Source organism: Elephantulus edwardii, unplaced genomic scaffold, assembly GCF_000299155.1.
Source record: "Elephantulus edwardii isolate Elephantulus edwardi_28Jun2011 unplaced genomic scaffold, EleEdw1.0 scaffold00201, whole genome shotgun sequence".
NCBI classification, from domain to species: Eukaryota; Metazoa; Chordata; class Mammalia; order Macroscelidea; family Macroscelididae; genus Elephantulus; species Elephantulus edwardii.
Genome location: NW_006399951.1, coordinates 5436056 through 5458159, shown reverse-complemented (window position 1 = coordinate 5458159; position 22104 = coordinate 5436056). Strand labels below are relative to the sequence as shown.

Genomic DNA, 22104 nt, shown 5'->3' with positions numbered 1-22104 from the left:
GCTGGTGAGAAGGTCTGCGGGGCAGGGACTTACGTGAAAGGTGGGCTTGTGGTCTTGAAGGGCTGGTGGAGTCAGCCTGGGGCCAAAGAGCAGGACTGACTGAAGTCGAGAGTGCAGGGCAGGCTTCTGGCGGGGATAGACATCTGCCTCATTTCTTTTGTGGCCCGTGGATGGCAGAGCCCAGCAGTGGGCATGGGAGCTCTAGGATGAAAGACAGGAGATAGAGAGAGGGGAATGTTTGCTGTGGGAAAGGGGCTGGGAGGGACTGGCTCTGGCAGGGAAGTGGGGAGGAGACACTGTCACCACCATCTAATAGAGGCTGATTTATTTTATCTTACTACCAGTGAGGGCATGGTGACAAGTCCTCATAAATGTTGGGAAGCTCCCTGGATGCACTCAGGGACTTTAACCTTGTGTGAAATGGTGAGATTGAGCCGAGTAAATGATCTTCAGTTAATGATGACAGTGATTGCCTCCAAGTATGTCAAGAGGAACCAATGAAATTATTCACATAAAAGTCTGGGCCTGGTGCATGGCCTGTTACGATCTCTTCACAAATGTCATTACCATCAACACATGCTGGGACTAAAACAGTGGCCGGGGGCCCCAGGCCCTGCTTACAGCAGACTCCTAGCCTGGGGTGACATGGGCAAGCAGGGACCCTAACTGGTATAGCAAGGTTAACACCCTAATGGAGATAGGGACAGGGACTAGCCGATGTGGCCTGAGGTGGTCCACTCGTAAGAGGTGACTTCTAGGAGCAGGCTGGTGGGAACAGTAACTGAATCTGGCTTAGAGACAGGGGTAAGGATCGTAGCACAAACTGTCTCCTGAAGCAGATGGCACTAGAAAGGTCAAGGACAGCCAGGCAAGGTTGCAGACCAGTCACTGCTGCCGCCTTGGAGTGGAGAGGGCACTGGAGGAGATCCAGGCTCACCACAGCCCCACCCTCAGGACACCTGAAACGCATCGCTGTGCCGTCTTTTCGATGTCGTGGCCTCAGGCTAATACTGGTTGTATTCTCCCGCAGATCCAAGGAGACCTCCCGCACCTCGTGGCCTGGAGAGCTGTGGGCCGGGCCGGCCAGGTCCATCATGCACAGTGGCATGTCAGCCCCCATTAGCCTCTGGCAGCCCTCCTGAGCCGTATCAGGAATTGGAACCTCAGACCTGCAGCCCGCCAGCCGAGCCGGACCATGAGTCACGGGCCAAGCCCTCGGCTGGCCGAGTCCCCGCAGCTGTCCAAGGGCAGCCTGCTGACCATCCTGGGCAGCCCTTCGCCGGAGCGCATGGGGCCCTCCGACTCACTGCCGTCCACGCCGCCCAGCGGCACGCCCTCGCCGGGGCCGCCTCCCGCGCTGCTCCTGCCGCCGGCGCCCCCGCTGCTGGCTGACGGGGACTGGGAGAGCCGCGAAGAGCTGCGGCTGCGGGAGCTGGAGGAGGCGCGGGCGCGCGCGGCGCAGATGGAGAAGACCATGCGGTGGTGGTCGGACTGCACGGCCAACTGGCGCGAGAAGTGGAGCAAGGTGCGCGCCGAGCGGAACCGTGCGCGCGAAGAGGTGCGCCAGCTGCGCCAGCGCCTCGACTCGCTCACCAAGGAGCTGGCGGGCGCGCGGCGGGAGCGCCAGGAGGCGCAGGGCGAGTGCGAGGCGCGGGGCCGCGAGCTGGCGCGGCTGCGGGGCATCCAGGAGGCAGCCGACCAGACACCAGACGGTCCTGAGACGGAGCAGGAACGTGAGCCGGTGCGCGACGTCGTCGGGTCGGAGAGGCCCCAGGGCAGCCAGGTGCGCGGGCGCAGAGCGGTTTGGTTCTGAAGGGGTTGTAGCTCCTATCCAAGCGGGACTGCTGGACAGGGCCTTTACTCTTGGACCAAGAGGTGGGCAAGAGCCAGTCACCTGAACCAGATGGTTCTCTGGAAGGCGCTAGTGAGGACAGGCCCTTGGGATTCTGTGTGTCTGGCTCTCTGACAAGGACACAGCCCTTCTCCCTTTCCAAGCAACAGAAAATCCAAGTTCAGGCGATCCCGCCTCTCCCAGCCGAGCTGGAGAAATTGGGAGAACCAGGGTATCCTCCCGTCATACAGGAAACAGCAGGATATTCCTCCAGGCATCAGCTTAATAGTACAGCTGAAAAGTCCTTCAACTTGAACTTGGTTGTCAGGGCAGGGAGCACAGAGGAGGGCCTGATTCTGGGCTGGGGAGGCACTTCACAGAAACCTCCCTAGAAGATTTAAACTGATGCTAAGAAGTGCAAGAAGTCATGTGCATTTAGCGCTGTAAAGTGCTGGGAGGCCAGTCCAGATGCAGAGGCCCCGAGGCCTAGAGCACCAGGTGAGCTTGGGAAACAGCAGTAATGACAGAGCTCAGAGCTATTAAGAGTCTTGGAGGGAGGCCCCGAGCATTATCAAATACGCTCCTTACTTAGTACCATGGGGCACTCACTGTCTTTGTTAACTCTCCCAGCAACCCTGTGAGATTTCTGCTTTAGGAAGGAGACCACAAGGACAGAGAGGTGAAGTGCAGGCTCACTCAGCTGGAGGCAATGTGCTGGATTTGAACCCAAGTAGTCTAGCTGCAGAGTCCATGGGAGAAGTGTGTCTGGAGCATTAATGGTGGGCGTGGAGGGCATCTTCCCCAGCCAGCAGGCTGTCCAAAGAAAACTACCTGAACCCAAATTCAGGTTCCCACAGCCCTGCGCCTAGAGGCCCCAGCTGTCCCAGCTAAGACTTGGGCCTCCTCACCCCCCCTCTTTCCAACCCTTCCACGTCTGTAGATCGGAACAGGCACTGCTGCCTCACAGAGGATGAAGCCCCTTCCCAACCCGGCTGGCCTGGTGTGTGGAGGGGGCGCTCACTGCTCTCTTTGGAGACAAGAACAACAAACTCATCAGATTGGTGGTCAGAGGCAGAGGAGAAGGGAGATTAATGGACTCACTCACTTAAAAAAAAACAAACACCAAACCAGAAACTTAACTGTTTTTGAGTCAAGCCCAACCTTCCATCTGCTTTCTGAGGGTGTAAATTTTTTAAAAAATTTATTTTATTTTTGTGTAAGTGTACCATCAAATCAGATCTGACTGGTACAGGAGGAGATTGTCCCTCCTTTCCCGGCAGAGCATCTGGTGGATTCGCACCGTGTATCTATGGGATTGTAGTTGCAGCTTCTTGCCACTAGGCCACCAGAGCTCCCCGAGGCTGGAAATTTTTATAGGCAGAAACTGCCCATCTTAATCCCATTGAGTTGCCGGCAAATTCAAAGCACTGGCCTTTCAGTTAGCGGTCAGACGCGTGATGTCCTCTGCCACCAGAGCTTCTTGATGGGCTTTGTATCAGCACCGGGTTATATTCCCTCACTTCCTTGTTTCTAGAGGGAGCTCTGGTTGCCCAGTGGCAAAGAACAGCACTGCCATCCCAAAGGTGTGAACCCGCCCACTGCTCCAGGGGAGAAGTGGGCAGTCTCCTCCCGTGCTATTTACGGCCTCTGAACACCCCACTGGAAGGTCAGCCGAGAGTCGGTTCTGACTCCACAGTTCACAGTAACACGTCCTTTTGGGGAGAAACTCCGATGGCCTAGTCTGTAGGGAGTTTTGCTACCAACACAAAGGTGGTGCCTCTCGGGCAGTTTGAAGGCACCCCCTGCTTTTCCAGAGAATGAGAGACAATCTCCCGTCTGACTCAAAGCCCCAGAAACCCACTGGAGGGTCAGCTGTGAGACACTGAAGTGACTTGGCTTCCTTTTGGAGAACTGGTTCTGCCTCTCTGTGTCTGCTTTGTCATCTCCTTGGTGTCACGCCTGAAAAGGAGGATCATAGAGCTGGAAACCTCACTGACGGAAATCTAGTCGTTAACTGCTGTCAGAGTTCTGGCTGTAACATTCATTCCCACCAAGTAATGTTCTGCCATATGCTTACATGCTTCCAGTGACGAGGACTCTTCAAGGAGATGAGAAAGCTTTGTAACTGACTCCAGATAGAACTCTGGGGCGCAGAGGAAGGTGTCCAAGTCCTTTCCTCTTCAGGAATAATGAGGCAGCAGGACAGAGACATCCCCCACTTTTTATAGAAGAAAAACTGAAGGCTGCACCTTGCTATGTCATGTGCTGTGGCTTCATTAAATTCCCCGTCTTTCCATCACATACCCTCTGGGGGACCCAACTGCCTGCCTTTCCTCTTTGCTCAAGCCTCTTAGAATGCTTCGTCCTGGAGAGCTGTGTGCCTTGCTCAAGGGCTCCCAGCAAGCCTGGGAGAAGCCATTGTGAAGGCTGAGCGGGTGAGGACTCTGGTCCAGCACACCTTGTTCCCTGCAGGAGCTGGAGCTGGTGGAGAACCTGCTGAAAAGCAGACCAGAGGAGTCCGAGGGCTGCTGGGAAACACGCAGTGTGAGAGGTGGGAGCTCACGGGCGAGTTCAAGCCGCCAGGAGCGCAGCCGGCTGCCCTGGGAGGATGCGGCTGCCACCGAGGAAGATGCGTCCAAGTTGACCGCCCTGCGGCTGCGGCTGGACGAGTCCCAGAAGGTGCTGCTCAAGGAACGAGAGTGAGTCTTGGGGTATCGGCTGAGGGGCTGGACCATGAAATGCTGGGGTGCCTGCAGAATCAACCCAAAAAGAGAAGCGGTGTTACAGAGCCTAAGACTGACTGGTTGAAAGGTGTTTAGTGTCCAGTCCTGGCGCTGAGAGGCCTGAATGCAAGTGTGCTTATTCAAATACTGCATACCCGGGCATCTGCTCTATGGAGCGCTGGTGGCCTAGTGGTAAGGAGTTGCACTGCCAACCCAAAGGCAGGCAGTTTGAATTCACCAGCTGCTGTAAGGGAGAAAGATGGGCAGTCTCCTCCCATGTGATACACAGCCTCTGAAAAGCTGCTGGAGGGTCAGTTTGACTCAGTTCTGACTCAAAATTATAAGCAGCTAAGCTTAGAGATCAGTAAGAGAGGGAAGCAGAGCAAAAGAGAGAGGGGAGCGACCAATGAAGAAACGGGGGTGGGGGCTCCATCTGTGCGGGAGAATGAAAGGCTTCATGGAGGAAGCGCATGAGTATCATCTGGCATCTCCTCTCTGTCCAGAATTTGAATGTGTAGATAGTATGACTGCTTGTGCACGCTCATGTTGTTGTTGTTACGTGCCGTCGAGTCGCCTGCGACTCTTAGTGACCCTATATACAACAGCCCTAACCCCTGCTCTATCCTGTGCCAATCACACTGTCTCTGACACACCTGCCCCAATTACCCCAGTCACTGAATCAGTCCACCTCATAGAGGGTCTTCCCCTCCTGCACTGTCTTGCTCCACCCTCCCAAGCATGATGTCCCTCTCCAAGGACTGGTCCCTCGCAACATGTCCAAAGTATGTCAGACGAAGTTACAGAATCCTTGCCTCCAAGGAGCAGCCTGATTTAACCCTCTCAAGAATGAACCTGTATATTCAATATTCTTCTCCAGCACCACAGCTCAAAGACATCAAATATCTTTCTATCATCCCTAGTTCTTGTCCAGCTTTCTGACACATGATTGCAAAGACCATGGACTGTATCACCTTAGTCTCCAGAGTTGCATCATTGCTCTCTGACACATAACAAGTGATTGCAAAAACCATGGACTGTATCAGACACACCTTAGTCTCCAGAGTGGCATCATTGCTCCTCAGTACTTTGGAGAGGTTCCTAATAGCAGACTGTCCCATCACAATACGTCTTTTAATTTCCTGGCTACTGGTGCCAAGAGTGTTGACTGTGGAGCCGAGCAAACTAAAGCTGTTTACAGTCTCAATCTCTTCGCCATCCATCCTGATGCTGCCAATTGGCCCAGTGGTGAGCACGCACATATTTTCTAAAAAAATAAATACATAAGCCTAATACCCCAGTAGAAGACAAAGTTGAAACAGAAGGAAAGCGGTTAAAAGAAAGTATGTATGATAATGCTCAAGCTCCACCAGAATCGAGTGCCTTTATGTGAAACGGTGGTGGTTGTGGTTGTTGTTGTATACTTGCCCCCTCCAGCAGGTTCTCAGAGGCTGTTAATCACACGAGAGATTGCCCATCTTTCTCCTCCGGTGGGATTCAAACTGCGGGTCTTTGGGATTGCAGCGCAGCTTCTTGCCAGTGCTTTCTCAATAGAGCATCACCCCCTGGGGGCCCCAGGACAGCAGAAGAGACTGTTCCATGGTTCCGGAGGCTGTTGCTGTTAGGTGCAGTCGAGTCGGCTCCCATCGGAGCAGTGAGAGCACATGAAGCACGGTGAAGCCCTGGCTGAGCCTGTGACAGCCTCACGAACTGTGCAGTGTTCACCCACCATCACCCTCATGGTGTCAGCCCGTCTCATTGGGCCTGAAATCCAAAGCTAGGGTATTTATACACTCAGTCTGCCTGTCTTTCTGTGTCTGTTTCTTTCTGAAAGGCTCTCGAAGACTGCTGCCTGCTACCTCCTTCCATCCACGGGCGGTTCCAGGCAGTCTTCGCAGTCCTTAGCTTGAAGATGCATCTCTCTAACCCCTGCCTCTCCCTTTCCATGGCCAGCCTCCTACTGTGTCTCTGTCCTGCATTTTACAAAGACATCAGACATACCGGGCACAGCCCCTGCCCCTCTGACACGACCTCATGTTACCTCAGGCAACAATGCCTTTAAAAAGTGTACCTCCAAATTAAGGTCACACCCACAACAGGCCCAGGGGTTAAGACCTCAGGGCATCTTTTTCATTCACTTGGTCGCAGTTCAGACCTTAACTGGTAGTGATGAGGACAGTGAGAGGAGACACCCCTGGAGCACATGCGCTCGGGCCGCCGCTGTAGAGCTTCACGGGTACGCGCCTCTTTAAATCACTGCATAGACTGTGACAGGGGCAGCTGAGCCAGTGTGCGGATTTGGCAGCTCGAGTGCTCCAGGGATGTTGCTTGGGTGACTGGATTTCTGAGAGTTAGAACGAAGCCACGTGTTGTTTCCAGCATGTATACAGTCTCTCCCTCTCTGAAGAAGAGTGTGGGTCAAAATGCAAGTAGTGCTTTCTGATTATGTTTCAGTTAAGGGTGGTTCTGGCCTAGGAACGTCTAGTGGACATGTACACGGCACACAGGCTGCATGATATTTCCTAAGCAGATGAGGTGTCCCGGTATTGCAGGGTGTTGGAATTACTCTCCTCACATAATGGCCCTCTAATCCCTGTGACATCCAAAATCCTGCCCATGAATCCCAGAGGAGGGATCGCCCGTCTGAGGCCCTGTGGCCTGTCACACTCTCAAGAAGGCGGGAGGGGAGTGAGTCGGGCAGCACTATATGCTGGGATGAATGGTGCACACAGCCAGTGGCTGCAAACCTACCGTGTGCACACCCTAGCTTGTTCATGTTCAAGGCCACGTACAGGGTAGGAGTTGTGATGGAAGGAGGAAGTCCTTCTCCTCCAAAACCACAAGCAGAGTTTCCCAGCCTTTCAAACCACAGGACTGTGTGCACAAGCCAGGCCCTCTGGGGACAATACATAAAGAAGATAGACATGGGACTCCACTTAACAGATGGGCTGGGGGCAGAGAGGGAAGGACAGAGGCACTTGCTCAGGGATGGCGAGTGGCCTGGCCCAGGTGACCTGATCACCCCACACCCCAGGCTGGGCACCCACCGTTGGGCCTGGGTTCAGCTCCGGGAGGACACATGAGGTGGTATGGCCATGCCAGGACATTGAGCGCCAGCGTAAGGAATCTGGACATGGTCTGATCGTGCGCAGGAGTGCCCAGCAGGACCACTGCCAGTGTGGACTCTGGACAGGGGGCCCCGTGGGCTCACACCAACGTCTGTCCCTTCCCTTCCCCTCTCGCAGGGATAAACTGGCCCTGAGCCGGAGCATTGAGAAGCTGGAAGGGGAGCTCAGCCAGTGGAAGATCAAGTATGAAGAGCTGAGCAAGACCAAGCAGGAGATGCTCAAGCAAGTGAGTCCTGGAAAGCAGGAGGGCTTCCTGAAGGCGGTGGCCGGGAGCAGCTGGATTTCAGGAAGGAGGGAGAGAGAGAGAGAAGGAATATATTCTCTAATTTAACACCAGCTAGGTGCCAGGAACTATTCTGGGCACAGGGGCGGGCCAAGTCTTTGTCCTCCTCATGGGGCCTCTGGCAAGCAGTAAGCAGGCAGATATACCCCTGGACTGTCCAGGGGTATCACAATGAGAGGCACAGGGGGCTGCCTGTTAGGGTTGTCTTTTCTGAGAAGGTGATATTTCAAGTGAGCCTTTAAACAGCAGTGAAGACGCTGCCACTGAGAAGATAGCGGCACAGAAAGTATAAAAGTCCTGAGAGGAATGACCCTGGAGGGATGGGGAAGGCTGGTGAGAGGTGAGGCCGAAGAAGGACCGCATCTCACAGGACTTGTTAGACTAGAGTGAGGGAAGGAAGTCTAGAAATAATGTTTACTGAGCGCCTCGTCCGTGCCTGATCTTACGGAGCCCTTATGCTAGTCAGATGAGAAACTGAGTCACCCTCTGGCCAAAGGGCAAGCTGGGTCACTGCGGCTGCCCCCTGTGCAGGCCCTGATGGCCACCAGGGGGCGCAGCGACACAGGGAAAGCCAGCCCGGATCCCCTGTGTTTCTGGAAGGTGGGAGGTCCTCAGACCTCACAACCTGGCCTCAGCCCTGCAAGGAACTGCATTTTCTATACCTGGAGGCTTAGTCCTTAGGAAGTTGTGCTGCTGAACAAAACGTGGCATGTCTCAGCAGCCACTCCAGGGGAGAAAGATGGGCAGTCTCCTCGCGTGCGATGTATGTGCAAAACGTGCCAGACCTTCAGCTGTGTTGTTCTTGTTGTTAGGTGTCATCAAGTCAACTGCAACTCCTAGGGACCCTATGGCCAGTAGACCTGAATCGTGCCCTGTTGTGCACCAGGCTCATTATCCCTGATGCACTTGAACTCATTGTTGCAGTTACTGCCAACCCATCTCGTCAAGGTTCTTCCTCTATTTTACTGACCTTCTGCCTTTTGCAGCAGGAATTTTTTTCTCAAGGACTAGTCCCTCCCAACAGTATTCCCAAAGTATGAGAGATCGAGGAACATCCTGGTTGCACTACCCCCGAGGCAGATGTGTTTAGTGTTTTGTCAATCTGTGTGCTCTCCACAGTTGAAGGCATCGATTCTCCTGGCATCTTTATTGTCTAACTTTCAGTTGTATAAAAAGCAATTGAAAATACCTTGGCTTGAATCAGGCACGACTTAGCCTTTGAACTGACGCTCTTGCTCTTTAACACTTTGGAGAGATAGATTGTTTCCCAGTGTAACACCTCTTTTGACTTCTTGACTGCTGCTCTCATGGAAGGTCTGGTAGCTTTAGTGGTAAGGAGTTACGCTGCCAACCCAAAGGCAGGCAGTTCGAATCCATCAGCAGCTCTGTCGGGAAAAGATGATCAGTCTCCTCCTGTACTATTTAGAGCTCTGAAAAGTCACTAGAGGGTCAACTGAGTCACTTCTGACTGACAGCAGATAACAAGCTGCTGTGGGCATGTTGACTGTGGATTCAACTCAAGTGAAGTCATTGACACGTTCAGTCTTTTCTCCATCTATCTTGATGTTACGTACCAGTCCAGTTTGGTAAGGACTTTTGTTTTCTTGTAGTCTTTGACCTTCTGCGGTAAGTACTTCACGTCCTCCTCACTTTCTGTAAGTAAGGTTGTGTCATCTGCATAACGCAGGTTGCTGAAGAATCTTCCTCCAATCCTGATGCCACGTTCTTCCTCATATAGTCAAGCTTCTCAAATTTACATGGCGAATAGATTGACTAGGTGTGTGGAGAAAGGTTACAACCCTGATTCACAGAATGTGCAAGATTCCCTTGAGTTGTTGGGTCTGAGCTCAGCTGGGCATCTGCTCTAACTTGACAACAACAAGAGAAGTCTGAAGGAAGACGGGCAGTCTCCTCCAGAAAGGAAACCCAACTAGGGAATCTCATTGAGATTCCCAGGCCCACCCCAGCTAACTTCGGGGGTTGGGTCCAAAAATCCTTTTCATTTTCTCAAGTAATAAAGTCTAATTGGTAACAGAAAAATTAAAAAAAAAACAAACATAAAAAACCGAACATGAATGTGCCATTCAGCAGATAATGATACGGGTTCTACTGAATCTGAATTATTTCCCTCAACAAATGTACTTTGGACTCACCCAGGCAGTTGTTTGGAGTCCTTGCTAGTTGATCTTCAGTGAAGGGTCTGGTTTTTAACGGCCCTTCAGTTGCTGCCCGCCCTGCCCTGTCCTGCAGGCTGCTGGATTCATTTCATCAGCGAACATTGAGGTGCTGATGGTGGTGGTGGCGTCAGGTGCCATTGAAGCAACTGAATCTCATAGTGACGCTGTGAACGACCAGTCTGCCCCTTGCCCTTTCCCGCCCCATCCTCGTGATATCTGGTCTACTCTCACCCCTTGTTACCATCACTGTGTCAGTCCCTCTTCATGAGAATCTTCCTCCTTTACTCTGACCCTCCACCTTTTCCAGCATGATGTCCTTTCCTTGGAAAGATTACAGCCTGGGAAATCTGGGGAAGTTCTGCTATTATGTGGGGACCCTTTGAATCAAAATAGACGTGGTGATCCCTAGAAACAACAGCATTCTGAACCAAAAACCCTGTGGGCACTCAGAGGTCAGCACACAGACTCAGGCCCTTGGCCTCCCATACTCACAGTCTAGTGGGAAATGGGATGGAGAAACAGCACTTCGTCCAGGCGAGTGGACAGGAGAGGCCTCTCTTAGTAGGGGACATCGTGGCCAGGCCTGAGAGTGAGATGAACCAGCTCCGTAACACACCACAGGAGCAGGGAACCAGATGTGCAAAGGCCCTGAGGTGGCCAGGATCGTGGTGTATAGACGGCATAGAAAGTCCACTGTGTCTGGACCAGGAAGAACCTAGAGAAGAGAGGCGGGCAGGTGAGAGGAAGTTTGTGGAACCACAGGGATGGGATCAACTTGATCCCAAAGGACCCAGGAGTCAAAAAGAGAATTTGAGAATAGGATTGAGTTTACCTTTGCTAAGACATCAGTCTGGAGACTAAGGTGCGCCTGATCCGGGCCAACGTCTTCACAGTTGCTTGCTATGCATCAGAGAGCTGGACAATGACTAGGGAGGTTAGAAGGAGAATTGATGCCGTTGAGCTGTGGTGCTGGAGAAGAGTATTGAATATACCATGGACTGCTAGGAGAACAAACAGGTTTGTCCTGGAGAGGGTGAAGTCACGCTGCTCCTTGGAGGCAAGGATTCTGAAGCTTCGTCTGACATACTTGGAGGATGTTGCAAGGAGGGACCATTCCTTGGAGAGGGACGTCATGCTTGGAAGGGTGGAGGGATGGAGAAAGAGACCCTCTATGAGATGGATTGACACAGTGACTGGGGTAATGAGGGTAGGTGTCAGAGAGAGTATAGTTGACACAGAGTAGGTTTCAGGGCTGTTGTACGTAGGGTCGCTATGAGTCACACACGACTCGACGGCACATAACAACAAGAAGCAGCACATTCTAGGCTACTGCTGTGAAGAATGAGTTACCTGGAGGATAAGATGTCAATCAATGAAAGATGCCGGAGAGGCAGTAAGGGTGAAATTCAGAGTCTTTTCTGAAAACTGGGATTTGCGTGGCGCGCTCTTCACAGGAGGCCTCGCCTAACCCCGTTGTGCTGCGTCCTTGCAGCTCAACATCCTGAAGGAGACGCACCAGGACGAGCTGGGCCGCATGTCGGAAGACCTGGAGGATGAGCTGGGAGCCCGGTCCAGCATGGACAGGAAGATGGCTGAGCTGAGGGGCGAGGTGAGGCAGCTACGGGACCGGGGAGGGGTTGCAGGGAGGGGCGGGGATCCCACAGCCTTTCCTCCACTGGCCAGTTACTAGGAAGAAATCCACAAGGCGCGCACACAGAGACCAGAGGTCCGCTTGCATCCTGCACACCGTGCGGCAAGCCTGCAGCCAGACACAGCTGCTGGAGCCTCACCCTGTCCCTTCGTGTTGTAGATGGAGAGGCTGCAGGCAGAAAACGCGGCCGAGTGGGGACGCCGGGAGCGGCTGGAGACAGAGAAGCTGGGCCTAGAACGGGAGAACAAGAAGCTGCGGGCGCAGGTCGGGGACCTGGAGGAGGCTCTGGCCCGGCGGCGGCGGCAGACCACCAGTGCCCTGGACTGTGACCTGAGGGCCAGCCAGGCTGCACTCTTCGAAAAGAGCAAGGTGGGGCAGCCCCTGCTCCCTGTCCAGCCTGGACGGACACCCACTCTAGCTCCTGCTGCCTGGAGATCCAGGGACCCCGGCAGGAACCGCTCTGAATCTGGAAGGGGTGGGATCATCCTAGAAGCGTCCTGAGTTCCACTGGGTCCCGCAGTGACCACAGGAGCCGCATTTATTGAGCACGTCCGTCTCTGTGCCTGGCGATAATTGTAGTTGCTGAATTTATTGCACATCTACTTTGTGCAAGGTCCTGTGGTAATATTCTCTCTCCTCTCCTCTCCTCTCCTCTCCTCTCCTCTCCTCTCCTTTCGCTCCTCTCTCTTCTCGCTCTTTCGCGCCTCTCTCTCCTCTCTCCTCTTCTCTCTCTCCTCTCTCTCCTTGTCTCCACTCTCTTTTCTCTCTTCCTCTCTCTTCTCTCCTCTCTCTTCTCTCTCTTCTCTTTCTATCTCTCTCTCCTCTCTCTTCTCTCTTTGTCTCTCTCTTCTCCCTCTCTCTCTCTCTCTCTCTCTTCTCTCTCTGTCTCTCTCTTCTCTCTCTCTCTGTCTCTCTCTTTTCTCTTTCCTCTCTCTTCTCTCTCTCTCTCATTACTGATAACTTGGAGCTACTCATCTGACCCGCCAGCAGGTTTTCAGATTCTGAAAATTGCATGAGAAGAGATTATTCATCTTTCTCCTGAGGAGCAGCTGGTGGATTCGAACTGCCGGCCTTGGAGTTGGCAGAGCACCTGTTTCCTCACTAGGCCCCCAAAGTTCCATAGTAAACGCTAGTAGCTCATTTATTAAACAGCTCTTGAATGTTCAACCCTCATGATAATCAACAGCTGAATTTATTGAACATTTCCTGCGGACTAGCCCCAGTGATGGTTGAAGTAGCCATATTTTTCAGTTGCCTACTGTGTTCCAGGCCCAGTGGTGATAATAACACTATTAAATGCCTACTGTGTGCCTGGGCCGAGTGGTGATGATTGCTGTTGGAGGGTACCATTGAGTCAGAGGCGAATCACTGTTGACCCTCCAGCAGGTTTTCAGAAGCTGTAAGTTGCACAGGTGGAGATTGTCCATCTTTCTCCCAAGGTGCAGCTGGGAGATTTGAACTGCATGCCTGTGAGTCGGCAGTGCAGCTCCTTATCACTGAGCCACCAGGGCTCCATAGTGGTGATGGTAGTAGATACGTTTATCATAACTGCATTAGGCCTGCTGTTTGCCAGGCCTTGTTGCGTTTGGTCCTCACATCGCTTAATCCTTTCAACAGTCCTCTCATTCATTCAGCAAATACTGATTGAGCCACTTCTGCGTGTAAGCCCTGCTCTTGGTGCTGGAGGGAGCAGACGTAGCTCTCTGGTTACATAGATGTAAATTGAACGTAGGCAACATGAAGACGGCCGGGTCTGACCTCCGCTAACTCCACAAAGGGGAACTGTCTCTGTCAGCAGCCTCCACAGTACAGAACTAACTCCTGTAAGATCAGATGTGGTCCCCCAGGCTCCTGCATCTGCTTCTCTTCATCCCAGCACCAGCCCTTCTGCTCTGCTGGGTCTGAAATGTGTTGGAATGGCCACACAGATCTCAGAGAACTATGCTCGTAGTTACTAACTTAATTGGGATGCCGACAGGTTACAGTTCACGTTGGCCACAGGACACAATTCCTCAGTCTGGACAGCTTCTCAGACGTGCTCGCTGGCACTTAGTCCTTCAACCTCATGGCTTAGGTCAGTGTTATAATGTTTCCCTAGTCCTGCCAAGTACGGCATCTTCCGTGCTCGCTGGCACTTAGTCCTTCAACCTCATGGCTTAGGTCAGTGTTACAAAGTTTCCCTAGTCCTGCCAAGTACGGCATCTTCCTTCGGTCCTTCAACAAGCTTGAGCAAAGGCCCCTGGCCCTGGCTCCACAGGGCCACGGTCCCAGGTCAGCTGTCTCACGCCAGTCTCTGGGGGTCTACTGAGGTGACGGCTGCTTTCGTATAGATCCTGTCCTGACTGGCCTGGGAATGTCAGGCCCCAACGGACATTCACTGTATTCCTACTTCCTCTTGCTTGCTGATAGTGAAATTCCCACCTTCGCCACTAAATCCACTCCATTTTGACTTGGTGGAAAGGGAAAAGCTGACCAACGCCGTAAGGATTACTTTATAACACACTCCGTTTTCACATTTGTGGTGAAAGTCAAGGTCTATGGCTAGGAAAGTCATTTTGAGCAGCACACCCTGAGTCATGAGATTAAGTGCTCCTGGCACGCCAGCAGGATAGGCAGTACCGGAGGCCCTGACCTTGGCCCAGAGTCCGGTCAAGACTTCTGGGAAATGTGATTTTGTGTGAAAGTCTCAGGGGAAAACCAGACCTTACTGTGGTGGTGAACTGATGTGGAGAAGTGGTGTGAAGAGTGTTGTGCAGAGCCCAGCTCTGTGCTGTCAATCAGAGGGGTATGGTGCTTTAGGGGAACAAGAGGCCAGAGGCTGGGAGGGCGTGAGCAGGGAAGTGTAGAAATAGAAGCAGGGAGTATGAATGTGTTTGGAGTTGTAGTGCTCAACTGTGTGGAAGGCCAACGAACAAGAGGGCAGGCGGGGCTGTCACTCCTCCAGGGCTGCTAAATAGGATGGAGGCCTGGTCCAGGCTGAGGTTTATAAAAATGGAATAAGGAGGAAGGATTCTGAGACCGTTAGACAGTGCCTCTCCCCATTTTACAGATGTGGAAACTGCGGCAGGCATCTCCTTTGCTGGCTTCTCATATCATTCCTAGTAACTGTAGCCTCCGACCTACTCACCTTTCTCTCCACCAATCCCCAGACCATGACTGGAAATACCACATGCCCTGGAAGATGCCAGATTCACCCCTCCCCTGAAGTCCCGGCTCTCAGCCCCAGGCCAAGTGTGCAGGCATCTCAAAGTTAGCTGAGTGGAGCCACTGATTGCCACCTTCCAGCGTGGCCACCCCTCTCCTTCAGCTGCTGGGTGCCTGGTCCTCACTCCCTCACCCTCCTTCTCCCAGTCCATTCCCAGAGCCCCCTTGATTCAGCTCCTAGAATCCAGCCGCTTGTCACCCCCTCTCTCCATGGCCCCAGCACCTACCTCAGCCTCCTGGCAGCTTCCATGGCCTCCTGCCTCCTCTGGCTTCACCACTTAGGGAGCCCAGCAGCCAGGCATCTTTATAATGCGTGTATTGTATGCCTCCCACTGTGCTTCAAGTGAAACCCACAGCCCTTCCAGGAGCTCTCAGGCCCTGCCTGCCCACACCCTGCCAGCCACAGCAGCTTTCTCACTTCCCCTTGCTCACTGACCATCAGCCACAGACAAGTTCATGACCACCTCACGACCTTCACACTTGTCGTGCCCGCTGTGTGGAATGCTTTCTCATCTCTGCAGGTTCTCTCTTGCTCCATCCCTGACCTCCTTTCAAGGTTACGTCCTCAGATGACCCCTGTGGCCATTTGTTCAATGACACCTGCTCCGGCCCTGGCCCTTCCTGGCCCTGCTTGAGTTTTCTCCGAGTGTTTGTTAACACCTAATGTGCTGGTTTTGTGTTTGTGTGTGTGAGCTCTGTAAAGTTGGATTTCTAGGTCCCCCTGAATTTGCAGGCTCATTGTGGGTGCTGAGGGAGGGTTTGTTGAATAAGTGGGTGAAGCCAGACTTGAACCCAGGTCTCTGAAACTCCCAAGCTGATCACCCATGAACTTCAGAGGAAGAAACGTGTCATTCCACGTGGGGATTCAGGTTGCCTTAAAAGAGTGTTTCAATCGGGGTATTTCACTTGGCAGGCAGGTGTTGGCAGGTAGAATTGAGTGAAAAGGCGTGACTGGCAGAAATGCAGTGGGACAAGGACACGGGGACAGCTGGCAGAGGTCCCTGGGCGAAACCCTGTCAAGCCAGTTAGGATGGGCCGCGGTGACTGGAAAGGGCTGCCATGAGCTTGCCTTCCTCTCCACTGACTTGGTACTGAGCACGTTTGCTTGAAGACTTAGAAGGGCGAATTGGGTCAGCAAGAGCTTGAGACAAGCAAGGCAGACTTCCTGAAGGAGGCGTCATCAGACGCTGCTCCTCCCAGGAGTTCTTGCACACATCAGACCTTCAGAGCTGCAACTTAGAGACGCTGAGCTGTAATTTTGCTATTTCAGACAGTAGGTGGAGAGATTCTAGGGAGTGGGGACACTCATCAACCCTAGAATTGCCTCACCCCCTAAGACCCCTCCTAGCCTGGTGCCTACATGACACCGAACCTCCTTTGCTCCGTCTCTGCTTCCCGGCAGGAGCTGGCGGACCTGAAGCACGTTCACAGCAAGCTGAAGAAGCAGTTCCAGGAGAAGGTGGCAGAGCTGGCCCACGCCAACCGGCGGGTGGAGCAGCATGAGGCCGAGGTGAAAAAACTGCGTCTGAGGGTGGAAGAGCTCAAGAAGGAGCTGGCCCAGGCTGAAGATGAAGTAAGTGCCCGGGGCGCCACGGTGGTGGCCGCAGACCTCGACCAAGAGAGGAACAGGGCTGCCGAGCCCGGCTGTGTTTCTCTGTGCTCGGTCCCCAGGACGCGGCATGAGCCTACCTCTTGGGGGTGCTCAGGGTAGAGGGACTAAGGAGATGGTAGGATAGTGTGTGGGTGTGATGAGGATGGAGTGTGGGCAGGAGGATGGAAGGGGAAGTGGACAGACGAGGTGGGTAAGTGCGTAAACAGATTCGTGGGTAGAGGTATGGATGCTTAAATGTAAGGAGTGAAAAATATAAGTGGGCAGATAGTCAGGGGGAGTGAGTGATGTCTGATGGATGATGGGATAGAATAATGGGTGAGTGGCGGGCAGATGATGGATGGATGACCGTAGGGTATATAGAAAGGTGGATGTCTGGGTGAATGGATGGAATGATGGATGGACTACTAACAGATCGCTGGGTGGAAGAGGGCGTGGACAGAAGAGGGAAGGACTAGGTGGCCAGTAGGGTGTAAGGATGGCTGGACAAGCAGGGTGGTGAGATGGCTGACCAGGTTAATAATTACCGAGTGGGTATCTTCATGGCCAGATGAATATATGCGTGGTCAGGTGGACAGATGTGTGCGGATAGACTGGGAGGTGAGTGGTGAGGGTGGGTGGGTGGATGCCTAGATTTGGCTGGGACGGTCAACAGGGATGGCGACTGGCCAGGAAGGAAAAAGGAAGTTCTTGGTGTAGGCCTTGAAGGTGGCTCTTGGCAGGGGATATTCTCCTAGCTGCCCTGCCCAAGGTGACCCACCCCCGTTCTTGGCCCTGCTCGCCCCCAGCTGGACGAGGCCCACAACCAGGCACGCAAGCTGCAGCGGTCACTGGACGAGCAGACAGAGCAAAGCGAGAACCTGCAGGTGCAGCTGGAGCACCTCCAGTCCAGGTAGGCCCCAGAGTGCAGCCAGGTGTTGGGGACCAGGCTCCTGCAAGGAGAGGGCCGAGAGACTTCAGGGAAGAAGCCTCCCTGTATGGGGTGAAATTCCGGTCAAGGCTAGAAGGAAAGGCAGGAGAAGGCTCTGGGCTCCCAGGCCAGGCTCCTGTCCCCTCCAGGCAGGAAGGGATGGGGCCAGGGACCAGGAAACCGGGAGTGCAGGAAGTCAGAGCAGCTGGGCCCTGGAATTGTCTCCTCCAGCGTGCAGGTGGGTGGTTGGAGGGGGAGGTGGTGAAGGCAGGAAGGACAGGCAAAGAGGCCAGGCAAAGAGGCCAGGCCCAAGGACAGGGACAGGATAGGACCGGTGGGTCTGGGGAGTCATTGAGGAGAAGGATGATGGGCTGGGGTGGCCTCGGGCCGACTGGGAACTGGACACTCCTTTACTGCAGCCTCAGTGAGGAAGAACTGAAGGTTCTCTGGAGGGCTCACCCATCACACTCCACCTCCCTGCCCTCTCCTTCCGTTTGCCTCCACTACCTTGTGAAGTTCACCTGTTCTGCAGCCCCCATAGAACTAACTGTGAGACATCTCAGAAGATCAAGTTCAAGTCCTTCCCACTTCATAGTCCAGAAGCTTTGGCAGGATCGCGCCACAGTACCAGCTAATGCTCCTGTGCCGGGGCAGGGCCAAGCACTCTTCTCATATTCTTTCACTTTGTGGAGTCTGGGGTCCTCTGACCAGTCCAGGCTCTACCTCCAAACCCCCTGGGGTGGGGTGAATCTGTCCCTACACTTGGGAGCTGTGTGGTCTCTAGCCAGTTACTTGGCCTCTCTGTGTCAGAGTTTAGATTCCTCATTTATCAAGTGGGGCTCAAGCTAGCTCTTATCTCTCTGTGTGAGAATGTAATGAGTTGATCCATGCCCGTAAAAGTCCTTGAAACACGGCCAGCGCTAAAGAACCGTCAGCTGTGCCAGCATCCTCCGTTTTACCACCGTCACCGCCACAAGCACTCCTGGATGGTGAGGATTCTATTTGGGTCTCAGACAGGAATTGAGTTTACTACAACAATGGAAAAAAGTCGATGGAGAAGCTCAATATCTGCAGTGAAAACAAAGCTGAAGCTGACTGTGGAAAAGACCATCAATTACTCATGTGCAAGTTGAAACTGAAGCTGGAGAAAATGAGAGCAAGTCCCCAAGAACCAGAACACAACCTGGAGTCTATCCCACCTGGATTTAAAAACCATCTCCTAAAAGAATAGGTTTGATGCCTGGAACACTAATGACTGAAGACCAGATGAGTTGTGGGATGACATCAGGGACAGCAACCATGATGAAGGCAAAAAGTCGTTACAAAGACAAGAAAGAAAGAAAACCCTCGAATGGATGTCAGAGAGTGACTCTGAAAATTGGACTCGAACGTAGAGATGCCAAAACGCAGGGAAGAAAAGCTGAAGTAAGAGCGCCGAACAGATTCAAAGAGCAGCTTGAAGAAAAGAAAAAGAGCAGCTTGAGAAGACAAAACAGTGTTATCATGAAACGTGCAGAGTTTAAAAACCAAAGAGGAAGAACACACTTTGCATTTCTCCAACTGAAAGAACTGGAGAACAGATTGAAGCATCAAGCTGCAACACTGAAGGATGCTACGGGCAAAATCCTGAGTGACGCAGGAAACAGTAAAAAAAGATGGAAGGAAAACAGAGTCGCTGCCCCAAAAGGAATTGGTTGACGCTGCCGCATTTAAGGAGCTAGCGTCTGATCAAGGACCAGTGGTCATGAAGGGGAAAATGCCAACTACACTGAAGGAATTAGCAAAGGATCAGGCCCCAGGAATTGGTAGAATGCCAGCTGAGGTATTTCAACAAATAGATGCACCCCCGAACATGCTCACTAGTTTATGTTGAGAAATTTGGAAGATGACTACCTGGCCAACTGACTGGAGGAGATCCATATTTGTTCCTGTTTATTAAAGAAATATTTATATTTGTCCCCATTATTAAAAATGCAGAAAGTACCAGACAATATCATTACAATCTGTAATGTAAAATCTTGCGGAAGATTATTTATAAATAGCAAGAATAAGGGACTGGTGGCCTAGTGGCAAGAAGCTGCACTGCAATCCCGAAGGCACACAGTTCGAGGCAGCCAGCTGCTCCACGGGAGAAAACTGGACAATCTTTTCCTCTGTGAAACTGCCTCAGAAAACCCACGGGAGGATTAGCTATCAGCTATGGGTCGGTTCTGACTCTCTACAGTACACAACACCACCATCTTGGAGGTAGTGCATGCAAGGTGCTCGTTGCAGGCAAGGAGAGTGAAAACGTCATCTCTCAGACTTTGGGCGTGCTGTTAAGAGGGACCTTGGAAAGAATCATCCTGCTGGGAAAGACAGAAAGTCAGAGAAAGAGAGGAAGGACCTCCACGAGTTGGATTGACCCGGTGACGTGAGTGTGGCGGAGATTGTGAGGAGGACACGGTACAGGGCAAGATTGAGATCTGTGGTTCACAGGGTCAGTGTGAGTTAAGAGTCAGCTCACCGGGACATTGTCCTGTAAGCATCAAGCCTCTTTTATGAGGATGGGAAGGCAGAACCATTGTGTCTTAAGTGACAGCAGAGGAAGACACTAAGGTACAAAGGGCCAGGTCCACCTGCACAGCCGATGAGTAGGGTAGGATAGGCAGGGAAGCCTCCTCCCAGAGCCTGCGCGCTGTCTCAGGGAATTGCGCGGACATCCTGTGACTGACAGGAGCACCTGAGCCTCAGACTCCTCCTGACATTCATCCTAGCCCAGCCTCAGTTTACGCATCTGTGAAATGAGCCTGTCATGAAGCTTGCTTGGGGTGATTCCCTGAGAGTGTTTGTGCGTGAGCCTGGCAGGGCTCCAGGCGCAGCCCTGCGTGGGTGGGGTTGCCCACTCCCCCAGCACCACCCCCTCATCCCGGGCCTGCGAGTCTCTCACGTTCTTCTGGAGCCATAAACTCCCAAAATGGACAGGGAGCCTCTCCAGGGCTTCCATCAGGAAGGGTGGGGCCCTCAGTTTAGTTTGCAACTTGTTGTGCTTTAATGTTGCGGGGACAGCTCACTAAATCACAGTGCAGTAATGGAAGCCCCTGCCCGGCCCCTCCCTGCCCGTTAATAATTCATGCCTTCCAGTAAGATGCAGCCAGGGCTGAAGTAGTGACACGGAAACGATCTGTGTAAAAACTTAAAGGGGCACGGAATCTGCTGTGCAAACGTGCACCTAAAACACAATAAAATATTGTTTCAAAATGAAAATTAATACAGGTATAGCCAGGGGGGACCCTTTGCTGGCGGGGTTGGGGGCGGGGGTGGGAAGAAAATCCACCAGTTTTTCCCCAAAACCCGAGTCTGCCTCGTCATTTTCACTGTAGGAATTTTAATAGAAGGAGACTGAAGACATTGCCACTGACATCAGGGATGCAAGGGGGTCAGCCCTCCAACCCCAGACTCTGTTGCGTGTGGGCTTCAGAGACCAGCTTGGCTTCATATCCCAGCAGTGTGACCTTGACCAACACCTTCTCCTCGGTGGCCAACTGGTCCATGCTGAGCCAGCTGCTTGAGCTCAGCGTCCAACCCTCCCCACCTCTTCTCTGTGGCTTTGAGTATGTGATTGAACTATTTGTGCCTCAGTTTCCAGATCTGTAAAGTGAGCTGACAATAATCACCACCTCCAGATAAGGGATTCTGTAAAATGAGAGAGAGTGTGTGTGTGTGTGTGTGTGTGTGTGTGTGTGTGTGTGTGTGTAAAAGCTTTGCATGGTGCCTGGCCCCGGAGGTGGGCCACTTAGGCGGGCGGCAGCTCTGACGCCCGACCCCACCACTTCTGCCCACACAGGCTCCGAAGGCAACAGCAGAACGCCCCCCTCTTCGGGAAGATCCGTAGTGCTCGCTTTGGTGCCGAGGAGGCCGGCGATGGAACCAGTGACCTGGATGAGGACGAAGACCTGCAGATCCAGGTGGCCTAGAACCTCCTGGGCCAGGCAGGGAGGAACTGGTCCGGGCCACAGCCGCGGGTGCCCCAGACGGTGACCGGTCACTCCCACTAATGCAGCTGCTTGTGCTCACTGTGGGCTGGATCACCCAGACATAGACAGCTTCCTTCGGCCTGCCCCTGGGTGGAGGTCGCTGGTTCTGTCACCAACCTACACTATACATATGGCTCCGGGGACTTGGACTCATTTGGTTTTATAATCACAGGACCACTCCTAGGCCTGTGAGGTACCTCACCCGGGACCCTCCTCAGGAGGTGAGGGATAGCGATGGAGGGCTGTCCACCATACAGTGCGATGAGCCCAGTGTTTTGTAATAAATGGCGTTCAGGTTCTCCCAGTAGAGTCCTGAGAATCTGGCAAAGATGGGCAGGCTCTGGGGTGTGGACAGTACCGGCCTTCGCCTGGCATTGGCTCGGGAATGTGAAGTCACTTGACATAAGAATGGTTGTGTGAGAGAATCAGTGAATGAAGGAATGGGTGGCAGAATGGTCTGGAATCTAGCTCCTGTGTGAGGGGAAGAAGCAACGTGCGATCTGGAGAAGAAGGTGCTTCCACTCCGGCTCTCGCAGCCAGCGGCCTGGATTCTGGGTTCGAATCTCTGCCCCTAC

At 53.0% G+C, this 22104-nt stretch overlaps 1 protein-coding gene across 1 annotated transcript; it reads left to right on the top strand.

The window, feature by feature from the left end:
* Positions 1-1031: 1031 nt before the first annotated feature.
* On the top strand, positions 1032-21469 carry CCDC102A (coiled-coil domain containing 102A). The gene is made up of 8 exons (XM_006897133.1): positions 1032-1783; positions 4304-4530; positions 7797-7905; positions 11632-11748; positions 11950-12159; positions 16397-16567; positions 17392-17495; positions 21340-21469. The coding sequence occupies exons 1-8, from the start codon at positions 1196-1198 to the stop codon at positions 21467-21469; spliced, it is 1656 nt and encodes a 551-aa protein (XP_006897195.1). The 5' UTR covers positions 1032-1195.
* Positions 21470-22104: the final 635 nt, after the last annotated feature.